At 43.7% G+C, this 19,816-nt stretch overlaps 1 protein-coding gene across 1 annotated transcript in view; it reads left to right on the top strand.

Annotated features, from left to right (window-relative positions):
• Positions 1 to 19,816, top strand: part of MYCBP2 (MYC binding protein 2) — a 419,800-nt gene that overhangs the window by 275,081 nt on the left and 124,903 nt on the right. The window contains exons 48-50 of the mRNA XM_065413662.1: positions 3,354 to 3,409; positions 3,976 to 4,091; positions 18,865 to 18,962. Coding sequence (XP_065269734.1) covers positions 3,354 to 3,409; positions 3,976 to 4,091; positions 18,865 to 18,962 — 270 coding nt within the window. The remainder of the gene's footprint in view (positions 1 to 3,353; positions 3,410 to 3,975; positions 4,092 to 18,864; positions 18,963 to 19,816) is intronic.

A 19,816-nucleotide genomic window follows, 5' to 3' on the forward strand; every position in this document is an offset into this window, starting at 1 on the left:
TTTTCAGGGCTAACCCTGGTTGACCTTGAAGATCTCTACTTTTTGTTTCTTAGATCTAGCCCTTATAAGAGTCCAACAGCAAAGAGATGAAAAACTTTAATGTCAACTATCTTTATTTCCCTCTTCCAGCATTCAAACCAATGGGACAAGGCCTTCTGCATGTACTTTCAATGGGTGGATAGGGCAATCAACAAAGCTTTTGTCCTACAATGGCCCACTTAATTTCGATAGTCCTCCTGGATGGACAGGGGGAGACGCGTCCCATCTGAGTTCACAAATTCAGAACAGGCATTTTTACAATTATAAAACAAACTTATATTTTACTTTGTAGCATGGAATACAGACGTTACAAGTAAGCTTAATACATACAGCAACTTACGAGCATTTTATAGTCTGAACCAGTGGTTGTCAACTTGTGGCCCGTGTACTGGTTGTGGCCCAGTCAGCACACAGCTGTGGCCCATGTGATATCCTCAGGGCCATACAGGTGGTTGTGTATGTATGTGTGTATATATATATATAGTGTGGCTGCTGCCCACACAACACACAGAGAGCTGCATATGTGGCCCACAATGGTTATAGGTTGAGAACCACTGGTCTAAACACCTCCTTATAAGTCTAACACCTGTCTTGAACGATATTGACATATAAGTGAGCTGGTGTGCTTTCCAGCTATGAATTTGTCAGTGCTCAGTCGATGCCTACAGACTTGGCCAGAGCTGGCACCTCGTTTACCAGCATCACACTTAGACGTCAGGACCCTCTTTTGGCTTTCCTGAAAAGGAGGAGGAAGCATGGCACTGGACAGTATTCTTGGCACTGGCTAGAGGAGCTGTCATCCTGCTACTTCACATAATTTATATAATTCCTCATCAAATTCCTCAGGCATAAAGAGATCAGGAAGTCTCAGATTCTAGGGTTTTTTTCATGGAAACTTCCAGCATAGCTACTTATCTTCACTTTCCATCCCTTTCATGGCCTGTCTCCCACCCTACCTATCATCTCTCATATGCTATCGAAATGTCAACTCCTGTCTCCAAATGGCTTATGATGCCAGTCTTCATCATCCACTTGTTAAATTTTCAAATAAGTACCTTTGTGTTTTTTCCCATACAGCCCCTCACACTTGGGAGTAGCTTCCCATAAACATATGCAAAGCTAACTGTCTGTTCTCCGTCAAATCCCTCCATAAAACTCTTCTTTGCCATGATACCTACAAAAAAATTGACAGTGGTTAGACAGCTGGTGAGCTGACACCATTGCCTGTCATGCTGACCAGTATTCTCTCTGTTTCCTTATGCTCCCCCGCCTGCCTGCTTGTATTCACCTTGTTGTCTCATGTCTTATGCTTGGGTTTTAAGTGGGGCTGTCAATTAATTGCAGCTAACTCAAGCGATTAACTCAAAACAAATTAACTTGATTTAAAAAAAATATTTGCAATTAATCGCAGTTTTAATTGCACCGTTAAACAATAATAGAATACCAAATGAAATTTATTATAAATATTTTTAGATTTTTTTCTAAATTTTCATATATATTTCAATTACAACACCGAATACAAAGTGAACAGGTGCTCATTTTATATTATCATTTTTATTACAAATATTTGCACTGTAAAAAAGATAAACAAAAGAAATAGTATTTTTCTGTTCACCTCATACAAGTACTATAGTTCAATCTCTATTGTGAAAGTTCAACTTACAAATGTAGATTTTTTTTATTGTTATATAACTGCACTCAAAAACAAAATAGTGTAAAACTTTAGAGCCTACAAATCCACTCAGTCCTACTTCTTGTTCAGCCAATCACTAAGACAAACAAATTTGTTTACATTTATGGGAGATAATGCTGCCTGCTTCCTATTTACAATGTCCCCTGAAAGTGAAAACAGGCATTCAAAAGACACTTTTGTAGCTGGCGTTGCAAGATATTTACATCGCAGCTATGTTAAACATTTATATTCCCCTTCAGACTTTGGCCACCATTCCAGAGGACATGCTTCCATACTGATGATGCTCATTACAAAAATGTGTTAATTAAATTTGAGACTGAACTCCATGGGGGAGAATTGTATGTCTCCTGCTCTGTGGTTTTACCCGCATTCTGCCATATATTTCATGTTATGGCAGTCTCCGATGATGAGCCAGCATGTTATTCGATTTAAGAACACTTTCATTGCAGATTTAACAAAACGCAAAGAAGGTACCAATGTGAGATTTCTAAAGATAGCTACAGCACTCGACCCAAGGTTTAAGCATCTGAAGGGCCCTCCAAAATCTGAAAGGGACAAGGTATGGAACATGCTGTCAGAAATCTTAAAAGAGCAACACTCCAATGCAGAAACTTAAGAACCCAAACCAACAAAGAGGAAAATCAACCTTCCGTTGGTGGCATCTGACTCATGATGATGAAAATGAACATGCATCAGTCCACACTGCTTTGGATTGTTATCGAGCAGAACCCATCATCAGCATGGAAGTATGTCCTCTGGAAAGATGGCCGAAGCACGAAGTGGTTTACGAATGTTTAGCATATCTTGCATGTAAATACCTTGCAACACCGGCTACAAAAGTGCCAAGCAAACGCCTGTTCTCATTTTCAGGTGACATTGTAAATAAGAAGTGGGCAGCGTTATCTCCCGTAAATGTAAACAAACTTGTTTGTCTCTGCGATTGGCTGAACAAGATGTAGGACTGAGTGGGGGAGCTTGAAGCCTTGATGGCTGACCCTCTGTACCTAGTATTCTAGCACGACAAAGTGACACTATATCCACAGTCTTGCTTTCTTCCTAAGGTTTCCTCAGAATTTGATGTCAACCAAGAGATTCACCTACTTGTGTTTCATCCTAGCCCTCACTCTTCCAGAGAAGAAATGAGCCTTCATACACATTCCAGATCATAGTTGACAGGTGTCCACCTCATATAAATGCCACTCATTCAAACCCTTGCTGGCAGATTTAGCAGGAGAATCAAGAATGGATAGAGGATTAGCTACCTTCTTACCACTTGAGAGTGGTCCCTTCAGAATTGGGGTCAGGTGCATTAGCAACGTGGAAACTGGGCACACTTTTACTCTTGCCTCCCTGCCCAAAGCACTATTAATCAGCACCTTTCATGAGCAATAATTACCTTTCTCACATAAAAAGGTCACTTTAAAAATGTGTATCTTTGTGTACACTTTGTATCTATTTCTGGTTCCCTATTCCACACTTATATTATGTGAGCAATTAGAGTAACATGTTTTGAGAAATTATTTTGTTTTTATTTTAAAATGTTTACAGTAGTAGTATAATAGCATTGACTGAGTTTTGATTTTGTTTTAGCTGAACATTTTTTTAATCCTCTGCTTTGTAGGTATATGAAAATTATTCATTTGAAGAATTACGCTTTGCCTCACCAACACCTAAAAGGTAAAAAACAGTCTTGCAGAGAATTACAAATTGACTGTAATTAAAAGTAAATATTATACCAACTTTTTAAAAATCATGTTAATATCAGAGCTTTATGTGAATAGGCTTATTATTCCAGCAGAGTTATTGTAATTTCTGTTTAAAGAACTGTTAAGACTTCAACACTCTGAAAAATATTCTGTGTAGGAGAAAACAGTGAAAATCTAGCACGTTTTTCTTAAAATTACTGGGACGTTTCCATAAAATAAATCTTTTATACTTAGTTTATTTGCTCCAATTGCTTATTCCTCACCTAAATTCACTTTCTGAATATGATATCACATTCAATTACTGTAGAAGGTTATGATTTCATAATAAACAACTTGAAGAGCACAACTGGCTTGATTAGATGAATTCCTGTGGATCAAAGATCCTGTTTCCATAGAAATGTCCCTGGTAGACCACAAAAGGCAGTGTAGTTTGGGAGCATATGGAGGGGAAAAAAGCAGAAAATAAATCAGCGGAATGCCTTCTAAATAAGTTAACATTTGGTTAATTATTTCAATGTCTATTTTGTTTTTGTCTAGACCCAGTGAAAACATGTTGATCCGAGTCAATAACGATGGTACTTACTGTGCAAATTGGACCCCGGGAGCTGTTGGTCTTTACACCATTCATGTTACTATAGATGGCATTGAAATAGGTATCTAATTTTCATTAAGCTTGTATAGTAACCACAAGCGCTTAACATGTATGTATCCACAATGGTGTGCGAAGATTTGTGTAAGTAGCATGTCCATGAAAATTAGCACACTGCTTTGGGGGATCCAAGAGCATTCTATCCAGTTTTCTTCTCTCTTCCCTACCTCTCCCCTCCCCTCGCATACTGTTATCAAAAAGCTAAAAGTAAAGACATGACTGATAAAAGTGTACCTTCAGAAGGAGCTTAAAGCAACTGTTTGGAACTCTTTTAAAATACTATTTTAATTCGCCTTTAAATAGTTTTTCTTAAGCTTTCATTTCAGTAGTAGAATATCTGTGTAGATTTTACTGAAGACAACTAGTGCTCGGGATTCTTTTCACTGCAAAAGTTAATGACCTCACAAATCTTTTTAAAGCAGATGATTTTCCTACACGCCTTATAGGTGTTTGAGATTAACTGTTGCAGGGGAAAAGAGAAGAGAATCAGAATTTGGATCCTAGTAGGTAATTTAATCATTTATATAGTATTGTAAATGTACAGGACAATAGATAGTAATAGGTCAGTACCAATCCAGATCACTGACCCAAAGGGCTTACAGTCTGAAGCTCAAGTGAAGATGCATTGGACAATCAAGAAAGAAAAGAGACGTGTAACCCTGTGTTAAACTAATATTTTCACTGAAATTCCTGATTTTATGGAAAACATGACACTGACTGCCATGAAAAACAAAAAACCTGGAAAAAGGAAATTCCCTTTTACCAGTTTCACTTGCTGCACATGTGCAATGAAAACCCTCAGACACTCGCTTGAGAAATGTGAGGGTAGTTGTGAATGTGCAGGGGGTGGTCAGCTGCTATGCTCCTGAGTTCTTTGAGGTTGATTCCACAGATCTGAATACTAAGAGTAATACTGTTTTCTTAGAGAGAAGGCCTGGTTTTCTTGCTTTCTTTTTTCCTCTTTTTCATGTTGCTCTTAGTGGTCTTGCGTGCAAGGAAGATTTATTGTTTAAGCTACTTGCGGGGTACCTAACAGAAGTGTAGGAGAGGAAAAAATCTTAAGAAACCAGGGGTCTCAAATACTTACAAATACTCTTGTTTCTTCTGTGGAAAGTTGGGGGGGCAAGTCTCAATCCTTTCAAATAGTTGCCGTTTTTAATTTTGCCTCCACTTCTGAATGGCTTAGTTTCCTTCATGACCTGCAAACCCTAGGCTACTTTACTGGCTCTAGAATAACAGTGTGAGTTATGGTACATGGAGCATAAATGTTGAGGAAGACCAAAAAAAGTGGCTGTATCTGGGAATTTAGTATATTTCCATATCTGAAGTATAAAAATGAAATATTTGTCTCTAGATATATGTGCTGCATTACCTGTAGTATTCCAGATGTTTGTAAAAGCTACATGTAGTCACTAGTAGTGTGTGAGAAGAAATGTCTTGAGTCTGCTGCAACCTGCTTTATGGTTTGTAAAATAGTATGCAACAAGATTAAAAAAAGTTTTTTCTTTATTTGGTGGAAACATTTACATATGGTAATATGCCACTCAAAACTTTTGATTTCTAATGTACCTGGACACATACCTGTTGGTAGTACTTAAAAAGTACTTGCCAATTGTCTTAGATACCTTGAATACTACTATAATTTTTGTTTAGTTATGTCTTGTAGCTAAAGTATAGGGAAGTCTACATGGGAATACTACAGAATTTGAAGGGAATATGTCTATATTAGATAAAATTTGCAAGTTTTTCATTACCACCAGTGTGAACTCTGCTGGGTTCATATTCATATGTCTAGGATTGCGTATGGAATGTATCTGCTAAAAATGGCAAATTGTCATGTTTCTACTGGTATAAGAGCCTTTGGGGGGCGGAGGGGGTATTTATTAAGTAATTATGTAAATTAATTTGGTAAGTATTTATGATGCAACATCTGGCAGGCTCAGGGCCAGTCTTCAGAATTTCTTCTCTTGGTATAATCACAGGTTGAACTTCGTTTTTTTGCTGTTTTCGATCATGCAGAGTATTTCAACCACAACATTTTTTTAAGAGATCTGCATGTGACCATGTACTTGATATTTTGTGACAAATTTACAACATTAAGAAGGAAATGTATTGTGCACCCATTAAGCATCATTGTAAATGCTTACCTGAGATAGACCAAGTGAATGCTCATCTTGCATTTGACTGGTTTTTGCCACTGTACTAGAAGCATGGAGCTTGAAAAACACCAAAGTGAGTTGTCCCTAGGAGTTCCCTGACTGCATGGAGCAGAATGGTTGTTTTTATCAGCCAGCCAATTGCAAAACTCTTTAAAATAACCTTCCAATACTTCCTACATTAGTATTTAGAGAATCAGATCTATACAGCCTACTACAATTGAATGAAATATCTATTGTAGAACTTCGAAGAAGTTTTTTTTATTAAAATTGGTTGTGTTTTAATGCTTGGAGATTTAAAAAGTGACCCAACAAACTAAAATGAGAATAGAAATGCCCTGTTTCTACAAGTATGAACTGAAGCACTGCTAGAACTTGATAAAGCACAGTTAGGTTGATCCTGCTCATTAAAATGTGTCTAAAATTTCACGCTGCCCTATTAAACTTGATGTTTTGTTCAGGTTTTTTTGGAAGTGGCACATTTTCAAGGAAAAAATAAAGAGCCTTAGCCACTAGAACCTGAATACTTCTCATAATAGGTGAATTTAGTAGTCTGTTTAGGGGGAGAGTAGTTGGTTCGTGTATAATCGTGAATATGTTATTTCAGGCTCAAAAGTACAGCAAAAAAGAGGTGTGGAAATGGGATTGGGGGAAGGAAACAGGCAGAAAAGAGAGAGGGCATTGTAGGAGAAGATAAGTGTAGCAATGTAAACATGGATGACATTATGGAGAACCATGAAAATGAGGAGAGGCTTGAATTTGATAAGAGTGGGAATCAGCAAATTGATTCATTGAAGATGTGCACAGTCATGGAGACTCAGGGTATGTCTACACTACGAGAGTAGTTCGATTTTAGTTAAATCGAATATGTGGAATCGATATTACAAAGTCGAACGTGTGTGTCCACACTAAGGACAGTAATTCGACTTTGTCAGTCCACACTAACGGGGCAAGCGTCGACATTGGAAGCGGTGCACTGTGGGCAGCTATCCCACAGTTCCCGCAGTCCCCGCTGCCCATTGGAATTCTGGGTAGAGCCGCCATTGCCTTCTGGGTAAAAAAATGTGTCGAGGGTGGTTTTGGGTAACTGTCGTCATCCAACCATCACTCCCGCCCTCCCTCCCTGAAAGCGCCGGCGGGAAATCAGTTCGCGCACTTTTCTGGTCAGTGACAGCGCGGACGCCACAGCACTGCGAGCATGGATCCCGCTGTGACCATCGCTGCAGTTGTGGCCGTTGTCAACGCATCGCAGCTCATCATCGACCTTTCACTGAGGCAGATAGAGAGAAATCAGGCGAGGAGGCTACGGCACCGGGGTGAGGACCTGAACTCCGAGAGTAGCACACGCCTGTCTGAAACCACGACACCCAGTGCCGAGGACATCACGGTGGCAATGGGTCTTGTGGATACTGTGGAACGGCGATTCTGGGCCCGTGAAACAAGCACGGACTGGTGGGACCGCATAGTGCTTCAGGTCTGGGATGAATCCCAGTGGCTGCGAAACTTTCGCATGCGGAAGGGGACTTTCCTCGAACTTTGTGAGTTGCTGTCCCCTGCCCTGAAGCGCAAGGACACCCGGATGCGAGCAGCCCTGACTGTCCAGAAGCGAGTGGCCATAGCCCTCTGGAAGCTTGCAACGCCGGACAGCTACCGGTCAGTCGCGAACCAGTTTGGCGTGGGCAAGTCTACCGTGGGGGTTGTTGTCATGCAAGTAGCCAAGGCAATCGTGAAGGTACTGCTGTCAAAGGTAGTGACCCTGGGAAACGCGCAGGCCATCATAGATGGCTTCGCCGCGATGGGATTCCCAAACTGCGGTGGGGCTATAGATGGGACTCACATCCCTATCCTGGGACCGGACCACCAGGCCAGCCAGTACATCAACCGAAAGGGCTACTTTTCAATGGTGCTGCAAGCACTGGTGGACCATAAGGGACGTTTCACTAACATCAACGTTGGATGGCCGGGCAAGGTTCATGACGCTCGCGTGTTCAGGAACTCTGGTCTGTTTAGAAGGCTGCAGGAAGGTATTTACTTCCCGGACCACAAAATAACTCTTGGGGATGTGGAGATGCCTACAGTGATCCTCGGGGACCCAGCATACCCGCTAATGCCCTGGCTCATGAAGCCCTATACTGGCGCCCTGGATACAGAAAAAGAACTGTTCAACTACCGGCTCAGAAAGTGCAGAATGGTGGTGGAGTGTGCTTTTGGCCGTCTCAAGGGGAGATGGAGAAGCTTACTGACTCGCTGTGATCTCAGCGAAACCAATATCCCCATTGTTATTGCAGCTTGCTGTGTGCTCCACAATCTCTGTGAGAGCAAGGGGGAGACCTTTATGGTGGGGTGGGAGGTTGAGGCAAATCGCCTGGCTGCTGATTACTCCCAGCCAGACAGCCGGGAGATTAGAAGAGCCCAGCGGGACGCACTGTGCATCCGGGAGGCTTTGAAAGACAGTTTCCAGACTGAGCAGGGTCACCAGTGAATTTTAAGTTTGTGGACTCAGAACCTGAACTTGCCACCGTTTCTTTACCCAGTTACCGTTGACTATCCTCTCCAGTTACATACCCCCTTCACCCCCTTCCCAAAAAATAAAATCTGTTCTGTTTTGTTAATGAACACGGTTGTCTTTATTACTGTTTTCGCGGGAATGTTTTAAACCTGGGACGCAGACTGTGGCGGGGTGCGGGTTTAGTGTTGTGATGCAAATGATGCTTCTAAACTCCAGGAATGACGGGTTCCGCAGTGGTGGACTGGTTGTTTCAACAGAGCCTGCCAGCCCTCCTGGGCGGGACAGCGTGTATGTGTCGGCTATGTGACTGTCTGGCAGGGGGAGGAGGGTTACAGCTCCCCTGCTGCGGGGCTCTGTGATGCATTAGATCTGTAACTGCCCTCCCCCGCCACAAAGTCACAGAGCAACCCCCCCCCCCACAGAACATGAAAACCACCTCCCAGATTGAACAGGGTCACTAGTCACTGCACTGGGTATGTGTCCTGATCCTGGACCTGACCCCGCCTCTGTACCCTGGTAAAGGTGACTGTCCTGTCCAATTACCATGCCCCTTCCCCTCGTTCAGACAGACTCTCCTCCAAAATAAAATCATGGAAACAGTAATTAACAGAAACGAATATTTTATTATGAACCAGACATGAAACGTGGGGGTTGAAACTTGCACGGGGGCTTCTGTGAGGTGTGTAGGAAAGGACTTTTAAAATTTTGGGGAATGAGAGCCTTCTAGTGCTAGAGCAGTCTGCAGGGGTTGACTGAAAGTTTTAACGGCCCTTGCCGCCCCTCCTTCTTTGTACTTTGGGTGAGGGGGGTGTGGGACTTGGTGGCGGGGGAGGGCGGTTAGAGATAGACTGCAGCGGGGCTCTGTCCTCCTGCCTCCGGTCTTGCAGAACATCCACAAGGCGCCGGAGCGTGTCCGTTTGCTCCCTCAGAAGTCCAAGCAGCTTTTCAGTAGCCTGCTGGTCCTCCTGACGCCACCTCTCCTCCCGTTCCATGACTGCTCGGTGCATTTGGGACAAGTTCTCCCTCCACTGTGTCTGCTGGGCTGCCTGGGCTCGGGAGCAGCTCATTAGTTCTGAGAACATGTCCTCCCGCGTCTTCTTCTTCCTCCTCCTAATCTGCGCTAGCCTCTGGGAGTGTGCTGACAGGCTGGGTTGGGAGACAGTCGCAGATGTGTCTGTGTGAATGGGAAAAATGGAGTGAATTCCTGAGACAGATAAATGAAGTTGTGTACAAAGAACCTAGTCTTTCTCTGTGAACAAGACCATGCACTGCACCTCTCACATGCGCACTCAGGACAAGGTCGAATTTTCGGCCATCGCCTTCAGTGCCTGGGGTCCTGCAGTGGTCTTGCAGTTATCTGAGAAGCGTGGCAGGACACCTGAACTTCTGTAGCGTGCAATCATGGTAAGCCGTAGACTTCTGGCTGTTTAAAACTGTACTAGTAGCACTGGCCTCCTTTCACATTGAAAGCAATGCCAGTCTCTGCTGCCAGCAATCAGGACAGCATGAACTATGCCCCTGTCCCACCCCCTCGCGGCTGTTCCAGGGAAAGATCCCTGTATGCTGCCCCTCTCCCTCCACCGCGTGGCTGTAAAGCAGTCCCAATACTAACATTCCCCTCCCTAATTCAAAGCAGGGCGTAATGAGCGACATCACCCTGCTGAGGATCTCGGAGTCCCAGAGGGAAAGGATGTTTCGAGAAAGCCTTCAGAAACCAGGGCCGTTTGCCGCTATGCTCTGCAGGGCAATGATACCAGAGTATCTGATGGTGTCGTGGCGCGGTAACGTGTCGTACCACGGAGGGCCCACTAAGATCGCCCTACCCAGGAACCTGATGAACAGGCTGGAAATGTACCTTCATGAGACCTACGAGGAGTTCTCCTATGAGGATTTCGCCTCCATCCCCGGCCATATTGACCGGATTTTCGCGTAGGTGCACTGGGACTAAAGAGTGGAGCGTCTTGGGCAGCATAATCATGACTTACCGGACATTGTAAAAAAATTTTTAAATACTTGGGACTAAATTGTGAAGAGCCTAAGGCAGACAAATCATGAAAAACCCTTTGTTACTATTGTAAATATTCCAGTTTTTTTGCAGATAATTGTTTACATGTTTAAGCACTTTAATAAACAGCCATTGTTAATATTATAAATATTTCAGTTCTTGTAAAAATAAATGTTTAGATATTTAAAGCACTTACTGCTTGATCCTTCCCCTGATTCTGTCTCCGGGGTAAGGGATGGGGACGGTTGGTAGGGGATCTCGGTAAGGGTGATGAAGAGATCCTGGCTGTCGGGGAAATCAGCGGTGCCAGCGCTGTCGACTGCCTCGTCCTCCTCATCTCCTTCTTCATCTTCCCCGTCCGCTAACATGTCCGACGAGGAACCTGCCGCGGACAATATCCCATCCTCAGAGTCCACGGTCAGTGGTGGGGTAGTGGTGGCGGACGCACCTAGGATGGAATGCAGTGCCTTGTAGAAACGGGATGTGTGGGGATGGGATCCGGAGCGTCCGTTTGCCTCTTTGGTTTTTTGGTAGCCTTGTCTCAGCTCCTTGATTTTCACGCGGCACTGCGTTGCATCCCGGCTGTATCCTCTCTCTGCCATGGCTTTAGAGATCTTCTCGTAGATCTTTGCATTCCGTCTTTTGGAGCGCAGCTCTGAAAGCACGGACTCATCGCCCCACACAGCGATGAGATCCAAGACTTCCCGATCAGTCCATGCTGGGGCCCTCCTTCTATTAGATTGCACGGCCATCTCTGCTGGAGAGCTCTGCATCGTTGCCAGTGCTGCTGAGCTCGCCACGCTGTCCAAACAGGGAATGAGATTCAAACTGCCCAGACAGGAAAAGGAATTCAAATTTTCCCGGGGCTTTTCCTGTGTGGCTGATCAGAGCATCCGAGCTCGGACTGCTGTCCAGAGCATCAACAGAGTGGTGCACTGTGGGATAGCTCCCGGAGCTATTACCGTCGATTTCCATCCACACCTAGCCTAATTCGATATGGCCATTTCGAATTTAGCGCTACTCCTCTCGTTTTGGAGGAGTACAGAAGTCGAATTTAAGAGAGCTCTATGTCGAACTAAATAGCTTCGTGGTGTGGACGGGTGCAGGGTTAATTCGATGTAACGGCGCTAAATTCGACATAAAAGCCTAGTGTAGACCAGGCCTTAGTATGTACATGAACTCTTTTTAAAATGTAATTGGTATTTTTTAAGTCTGTTTTAAAGAGATTCTTTTGCTGATTTGAGATTCCAAACTGGTCTCTTCTTTAAAAAATTCTCAATTACACTTTAAAAGAAATGCAGGTTATGTGAATTCTGAGAACAGTGTTTCTCCCACTAATGAAGACCTTAGCAATAGTTCGTACAGTCAGCAACTATTTTCTTAAGCCAAAGCATGCATGGCCAATTCCTCACAGTGTATGGGCCTTTGGAGAGACAGGAATTCACAGTTGAACCTTGCAGGATCACTGATAGCCCACCAAAATGTTGTGCCTCCATATTAGAAACAACCCCTTAGAGTGCTTCCCTGAGCTTTTTGCCCATTTTTAGCTTATCTTGGGATCACAAGCCTTTCTACCCCACTAAGTTTTTTCTTTTTTTTCCCTCACTACTTCTGTTCTTCCTTCTTCCTAACCTGACTAAAGCACTACCAGCTGAACTGGAGAGTGGCCTCCTAAGCTATTCATATTTTCCTTTTCCTTCCCTGAAGCAGAAAAGGAGACAGGGATATGGTAGGGGCAGAAGTGACCTTTCGTAGGTTCTTCTGTGTCTATCCCAGCTCAGGCAAGGCCATGCAGAACTAGACAAATTACACTGCTCTACAGCCAAAATGCTTCTGAAATAAATGTAGTCAAACTTTACTAATTCTGGGTCACTGAGAACGAAAATGATGCTTAAAATTGTTGATTGGCTCTAGTTTTCAAGATATGCTATTGGGTCAGTATATACGACCCTTGACTTGGGAATGGCGGAGGATAAGTGAGTTATAAAGGGAAGGGATCTCAATTTAAACCAGAAATGACTAAAATACATCTTTGACTGGATCTATGAATAAATCTATGACTGGGTTTGGACAGTACTTGCTTTTTAGGCAAAACAATGAATGATGCAATCTGAAGCTGGTATTGCGTCATACATGATATGAATTGCATCATGTTATTCCTAGAAGTCATGGATGATGCAATCATAACGAAGCTTACATCACTCTGCTGAACTAATTGCCCTACATCAGCTCTAGAAATCATACAGTGTCGTGCTCTCTTATTTGTCAGTGTTTGATTTTGCAAAGGGACACATTTCTGTTTAGCCAAAGTGAGCAGAGATGCCTCGTACTTGTGTGAACAGTGCAGATAACTTCTGCTCTGTTTGTGGTGAAGTGACTTCTGCATCACAAAAGCGCAGTATAAGCACTATGGTTAAGAAAGCCTATCACCTTTATTTTGGCTGCAAAATTGGAGATCAGGACAAGAGGTGGGCCCCACACATATGCTGCAACACTTGTGCAACAAATCTTCGCCAGTGGTTGAACAGGAAAAGGAAATCTATGCCTTTTGCAGTGCCAATGATTTGGAGAGAGCCAACAGATCATACCAGCAATTGTTACTTCTGCATGGTGCCTCCAGTTGGGAAAGGTGTGTCAAAGAAGAAAAAGTGGACTGTGCATTATCCAAACATTCCATCAGCTATACGCCCAGTACCCCACGGAGAAGGACTGCCGGTTCCTGATGCACCAGAATCATTCTCACTTGAGTCAGACGAGGAAGAGGAAGAGGATGAAACTTCTGGTCCTGAACCATCAATGTCACAGGACCCACATTTTCTCCCATCCTCCTCCTCTGAACCACACCTCATAACACAAGGTGAACTGAATGACCTTGTCAGGGATTTGGAACTACCCAAGAGTAAAGCAGAGCTGTTGGGCTCCAGACTACAGCAGTGGAATCTCCTGGCAGGTGATGTTAGGGTTTCCATGTTCCGTGACCGTCAAAAGGATCTTGTCCCATTCTTCTTCATGGAAGGTGATCTTGTAGCCTGCAACAACATCGATGGTGTGATGGCAGCCCTCAACGTCGTTCACGATCCAGATGAGTGGAGACTGTTCATTGATTCATCGAAGACGAGTCTTAAAGGTGTTTTACTGCATAATGGCAATGATTTGCCATCAATTCCAGTTGGTCATGCAGTCCATATGAAGGAAACCTATGACAACATGAAACAACTTTTGAGGTGCATAAACTATGACCAACATCAGTGGCAGCTTTGTGGCGATTTGAAGGCTGTTGCTCTCTTGCTTGGTCTGCAGACTGGATACACAAAGTACTGCTGTTTTCTCTGTGACTGGGATAGTCGTGCAAGAGATTCCCACTACATCAAGGAAGATTGGCCACTCCGACAGTCATTGGAGCCTGGGAGGAAAAGTGTTCAGCATCCACCACTTGTTGAATCAAGCAAGATTTTGTTACCACCCTTACACATCAAGCTGGGTCTGATGAAGAACTTTGTCAAGGCCATTGACAAAACACAAGCAGCTTTCAAGTGCTTCCGTGGAAAATTTCCAAGGTTAAGTGAAGCTAAGATAAAGGAAGGTGTCTTTGTTGGTCCTCAGATTCGTGAACTTCTTCGAGATGATGCATTTGACCATGCACTGCGTGGCAAGGAAAAGACGGCATGGAAAGCCTTCCAGTTAGTGGCAATAAATTTTCTCGGAAACAACAAGGCAGACAACTACAGGTTGTTGGTGGAAAACCTCCTCAAGGCATACAAAAGCCTTGGTTGCAACATGTCACTAAAGATACATTTTTTGCACTCTCATCTAGATTTTTTTCCACCGAACTGCGGAGCAGTGAGCGACGAGCACGGCGAGCGATTTCACCAGGACATTGCAACAATGGAGAAACGCTATCAGGGCAAATGGAGCCCATCAATGCTTGCAGACTATTGCTGGACAGTGACAAGAGATGCTCCATTTAATGAATACAAGAGACAAGCCAAGAAGCGCCGAGTAGACACTGAATAGGACTAAACTATGTACAGAATAGTTTTTTGCCTTTTGTTTCATAATAAATTTTATTTATATAACCCTTTTGCTGATTTTTAAAGTGTTACATAAACAGGACAGGTGAAATATTATCATGTAAAGCAACCATAAACACTGTGGAAGTCTCAAGAGTTTGTTGCTAGTTTCCCATGGCTGCTGTATAAAGCTTCCGTTTTTATTTCCCTGCCAGCTCAGGACTCCAGCACCCTGTCTTGCTGAGCCAGACACTCCCGTCTGCTCCAACACAGACCCAAGGTCTGAATTACTTGCCCCAAAGCTGCAGGTTTACCTGAAAGCAGCTCACAGAAGTGTGCTTGTCTTTAGCACTCAGATGCCCAACTCCCAATGGGGTCTAAACCCAAATAAATCCGTTTTACCCTGTATAAAGCTTATGCAGGGTAAACTCATAAATTGTTCGCCCTCTATAACACTGGTAGAGAGATATGCACAGTTGTTTGCTCCCCCAGGTATTAATACATACTCTGTGTTAATAAGTAAAAAGTGATTTTATTAAATACAGAAAGTAGGATTTAAGTGGTCCCAAGTAGTAACAGACAGAACAAAGTAAGTCACCAAGCAAAATAAAATAAAATGTGCAAATCTATGTCTAATCAAACTGAATACAGATGAGATCCTCACCAGTTCCAGAATGCTCCCTTTTACAGACTCATCTCCTTTTAGCCTGGGTCCAGCAATCACTCACGCCCCTTTGTTCAAGTATGCTGGGGGGTGGGGAGGCTCTCTTTAGACAGCTGAAGACAAAATGGAGGGGTCTCCCAGGGGTTTAAATGGACTTTCTCTTGTGGATGGAGACCCCCCTCCTCACTCCTATGCAAAGTCCAGCTCCAAGATGGAGTTCTGGAGTCACCTGGGCAAGTCGCATGTCCGGGCATGACTCAGTCTTTACAGGCAGAAGCCATTGTCCACATGGTATCTTGTATGTCTCCAGGAAGACTTCTTATGTGGATTGGAGCATTCCAAAATGCATTGTTCCCCAAGTGCTTCCTGATCGGGTACTTAACCTTGCGTATTCCTTCCTAAAGAAGCTGACCAAATGCCTCACAAAGCTTACTTAGGAGTCAAGCAAGTATGCAGCCAATATTCTTAACCTCAAGTAGAAAATGATATATGTGTACAAATAGGATGAATAGATCTAGTAGACCATAACTTTTACAGAGATATGTTACATGGCACAGGCAGCACAAAACATATTCCAGTTATGTCATATTCCCATAAACCATTATGGGGTACAGAGTCACACCAGTGGCTACCAATCTTTCCAGACTACTGTATCCCTTTCAGGCGTATGATTTGTCTTGTGTACCCCCAAGTTTCATTTCACGTAAAAACTGCTGGCTTACAAAATCAGACATAAAAATACAAAAGTGTTACAACACACTATTACTGAAAAATTGCTTACTTTCTCATTTTTACCATATAATTATAAAATAAATAAATTTGAATATAAATATTGTACTTCTATTTCAGCATATATAAAGCAGTATAAAACAACTCGTATGAAATTTTAGTTTTCACTGACTTCGCCAGTGCTTTTTATGTAGCCTGTTGTAAAGGTAAGCAAATATCTAGCTGAGTTGATGTACCCCCTAGAAGACTTCTGCATATCCCCAGGGGTACACGTACCCCTGGTTGAGAACCACTCTCATAAATCAAGGACCTATAATGCATCCAAATCCATCCAAAACTGAATTTGGCAGATTGTTGATGAGAAAGGTCAGTACTAAGATGTACAGGATATATGGAGAAGGTAGTAAGTACCTGGGAATCAGTAGGTTTTCCTGTGTGATTTTGGGCAGTTTACTTAGGCTACGTCTACACTATTTTGGGGGGGGGGATCCATTTCAGATACGCAAATTCAGCTACGGGAATAGTGTAGCTGAATTCAACGTATCTGATCCGACTTACCCCGCTGTGAGGACGGCGGCAAATCGACTGCCACGGCTCCCCCGTCGATGGCGCTTACTCCTACCTGGGCTGGTGGAGTATGTGCGTCGATTCGGGGATCGATTATCGCGACCTGATGAGACGCGATAAATCGATCCCCGAGAGATCTATTTCTACCCGCTGATCCGGGCGGGTAGTGAAGACAAGCCCTTAGTCTCTCTGTGCCTCAGCTGCCCATCTATATAATGGGTACGATAATACTTCTCTAACTCTCAGGGGTGATGAGGACAAATACATTCTAAATCAGGGGTCGGCAACCTCTGGCACGCGGCTCGCCAGGGTAAGCACCCTGGCGGGCCGCGCCAGTTTGTTTACCTGCCATGTCCGCAGGTTTGGCCAATCGCGACTCCCACTGGCCGCGGTTCGCCGCTCCAGGCCAATGGGGACGGCGGGAAGGGCGGCCAGCACATCCCTCGGCCTGCGCCACTTCCCACAGCCCCCATTGGCCTGGAGCGGCGAACCGCGGCCAGTGGGAGTCGCGATCGACCGAACCTGCGGACGCGGCAGGTAAACAAACTGGCCCGGCCCACCAGGGTGCTTACCCTGGCGAGCCGTGTGCCAGAGGTTGCCAACCCCTGTTCTAAATTGTGATGCATTCAGATTCTTGAGCGCAGTCTTATCTTTCTTAGTGTATGCGCGACATGCCTCAGGTGGCACGTGACCAGAATGTATCACGAAATTCGCTGGTTGGATCATTAGCTTGCCTGGGCTGGGTACTGACATAATGTGAGCCAGATAAGTACCTAATATAAAGAGATTAACCATCAGAAATCTGATATTTACCAATTGCTCCAGTTTCTGCAGTGTAGTCTAGGGGCTGGCCTCTGCACAAGGTGTCTGTGAGACCTCTCTGTTGGGTTGCCACCCAGATAATTGCTCTCAGAAGATCCTTATATTAATTAATTCTTAAAGGCATGGCCTTCAGGCTTACTCCAATTCAATTACCAATCTGCAGCTGGAATCTCATTCAGATTGTCTGGCCTGGTGCCATTCCATGGCACACACCTGGTGCCATGGTGTGGTCCTGCAGGCACCTCACCCTCAGCTTCCGAGGTTCTTGAAATAACTTGTTCACAGGCCAGAATACTTAAGTACTCAAATATTCTTATTTATTTTGTCTTTTTCAGAATACAGACTTTGTCCCCCCCAGTTCCAAATTCTTCTTCTTTTTGGGAGCCTGTGCTATGACTTGGGCAAAGTCTCTTCTCCTTGGTTCAGGAGTCCCACATCCTTCTTGGGGCCTATACTGTGATTTAAGGCCAGCTTCCCCCAGCCCATCAGTAGCCAGGTTCTAGCTCTGTTTAACAGATCTCCTCTTGGTTCAGCAGCCCACAGCCTTCCTACGGGGGCTGTGCTGATAGATATTCTCCTTTCCAAGCTGTCTGCCCTCTCTCCTCCCCCTCTGGCTCTCAGTTTCTAGAGGCTTCTCTCTTATCTCCACCTTGATTTAGCCACATGACGTGCCTGTCCTGTATCTGATGATTTTCCCCACCTGGGAGGAGAACAGAGGGAATCATAGGTGAGCCTGGACCTATTACTTCTTAAAGGAGCTAGTCACCCTGTGACAGATTGCAAATTCTCTTTCCTTGCTTGTAGATAATTATATTTGTAGTGTCTTAGTACACTTGTTTTTAATATTAGTACAGCTTCAGGATAGCCAATTTTGGCAGGCTTTCACTGGTCTGGTAGTTATGAAAGGAGGTGGGCCCTGCTGAATTAATCTCAGAACTACATGGGGAAGACCATTCTACAGGGTGGGACTGCCAGATATACTGTGTCTATTAACTTTAGTTCTGAGAAACATTTCTCTCCCCCCCCCCCCCCCCATCCTTTTTTTTCCCCCTCAGCCAAGGAATAAAAAAAAAAAATTCAGCTGGTTTATTTTAGCCAATTGAGCACACTAAGTATTCGTATCCTGAGGCAATTTATGCTGCATTGGACCTTCAGTAGTAATTTTATGTTGACTGAGCAACATAACATTTAATAGTATAGTACCTAACCATGCCAATAATGATGGATAATTAATCTCTTGTGGAAATCTATCCCCTTAAAATGGTCTTTTTTTCTTTGTTTAACTTTTTCATTTTTAATTCTTGTTTATTTACAGATGCTGGATTAGAAGTGAAAGTAAAAGACCCTCCAAAAGGGATGATACCACCTGGAACGCAGCTTGTCAAACCAAAAGCAGAACCTCAACCAAACAAGGTTTGGAGAACTAAGAATCCAAATAACTTGGATTCTTTGTATATTTTGGTGGGTTAAAATGGTAGTTCTAAACTAGACTAATTGCAAGTCACCTTTATGTACTGAATGCCCACACACAAAAAAGGAGGGGAATTTCAACATGTTTCTAGTTAACCTCTTTTCCTCAAATTGCAAACTCACGCAGTAACTGGCTTCCATGTGGTTTGACACCCAAGCATGCAGATCATTGGTGACTCCACGCCTGTCATTACACAGCACTGAGACGGTTTACAAAAGGAATGGTAATGTTTTTATTCAGCACTATGATTTATATGAGACACAAAAGAATTTAGAGAGACTTCCACATTTATGTTTTAGTAATCCTCTCTTCTCTGTCACTGGAAATAAAATCTTATATTTGTCTGTTTCCCTCTCCCTGAATTGTGTTCTCTACCTCCTCTCACATTTTCTCTATTCTTTCTCCTCTAAATTATTTCTTCCCCAAGTCCCTTTTTTAAACGTACCCTATCTGTAATGTATAACTTTCCCTCATTGGCCAACCCTCTACACGTGCTCACATAAGATTTTGAAATGTCACCCACACACCCTCCCTCCCTCAGCCTTGTGAGCTCGGGAAAAAGAGAACTTCAAGTTGGAACTGGCCAGAGATGTGAGCCAGCCAGTGCAGAAGCAGTTTCAGCAGGAACCTATATCCACTGATGTCATCAGACTGCTCTACAGCTTTTACACAAATGTTCTTTCTCCTATGCCGATTGGTTGTTTGCTACTTCTCTGTCCTTCTTCCCTCAGTGTCTTCTCTGTCATTTCACCTGCCTACCATGCTCCTCTCCTTCTTTCCTCCTTTTTTCCCCTAT

This window comes from Emys orbicularis, chromosome 1 (assembly GCF_028017835.1).
Source record: "Emys orbicularis isolate rEmyOrb1 chromosome 1, rEmyOrb1.hap1, whole genome shotgun sequence".
Taxonomy (NCBI): domain Eukaryota; kingdom Metazoa; phylum Chordata; order Testudines; family Emydidae; genus Emys; species Emys orbicularis.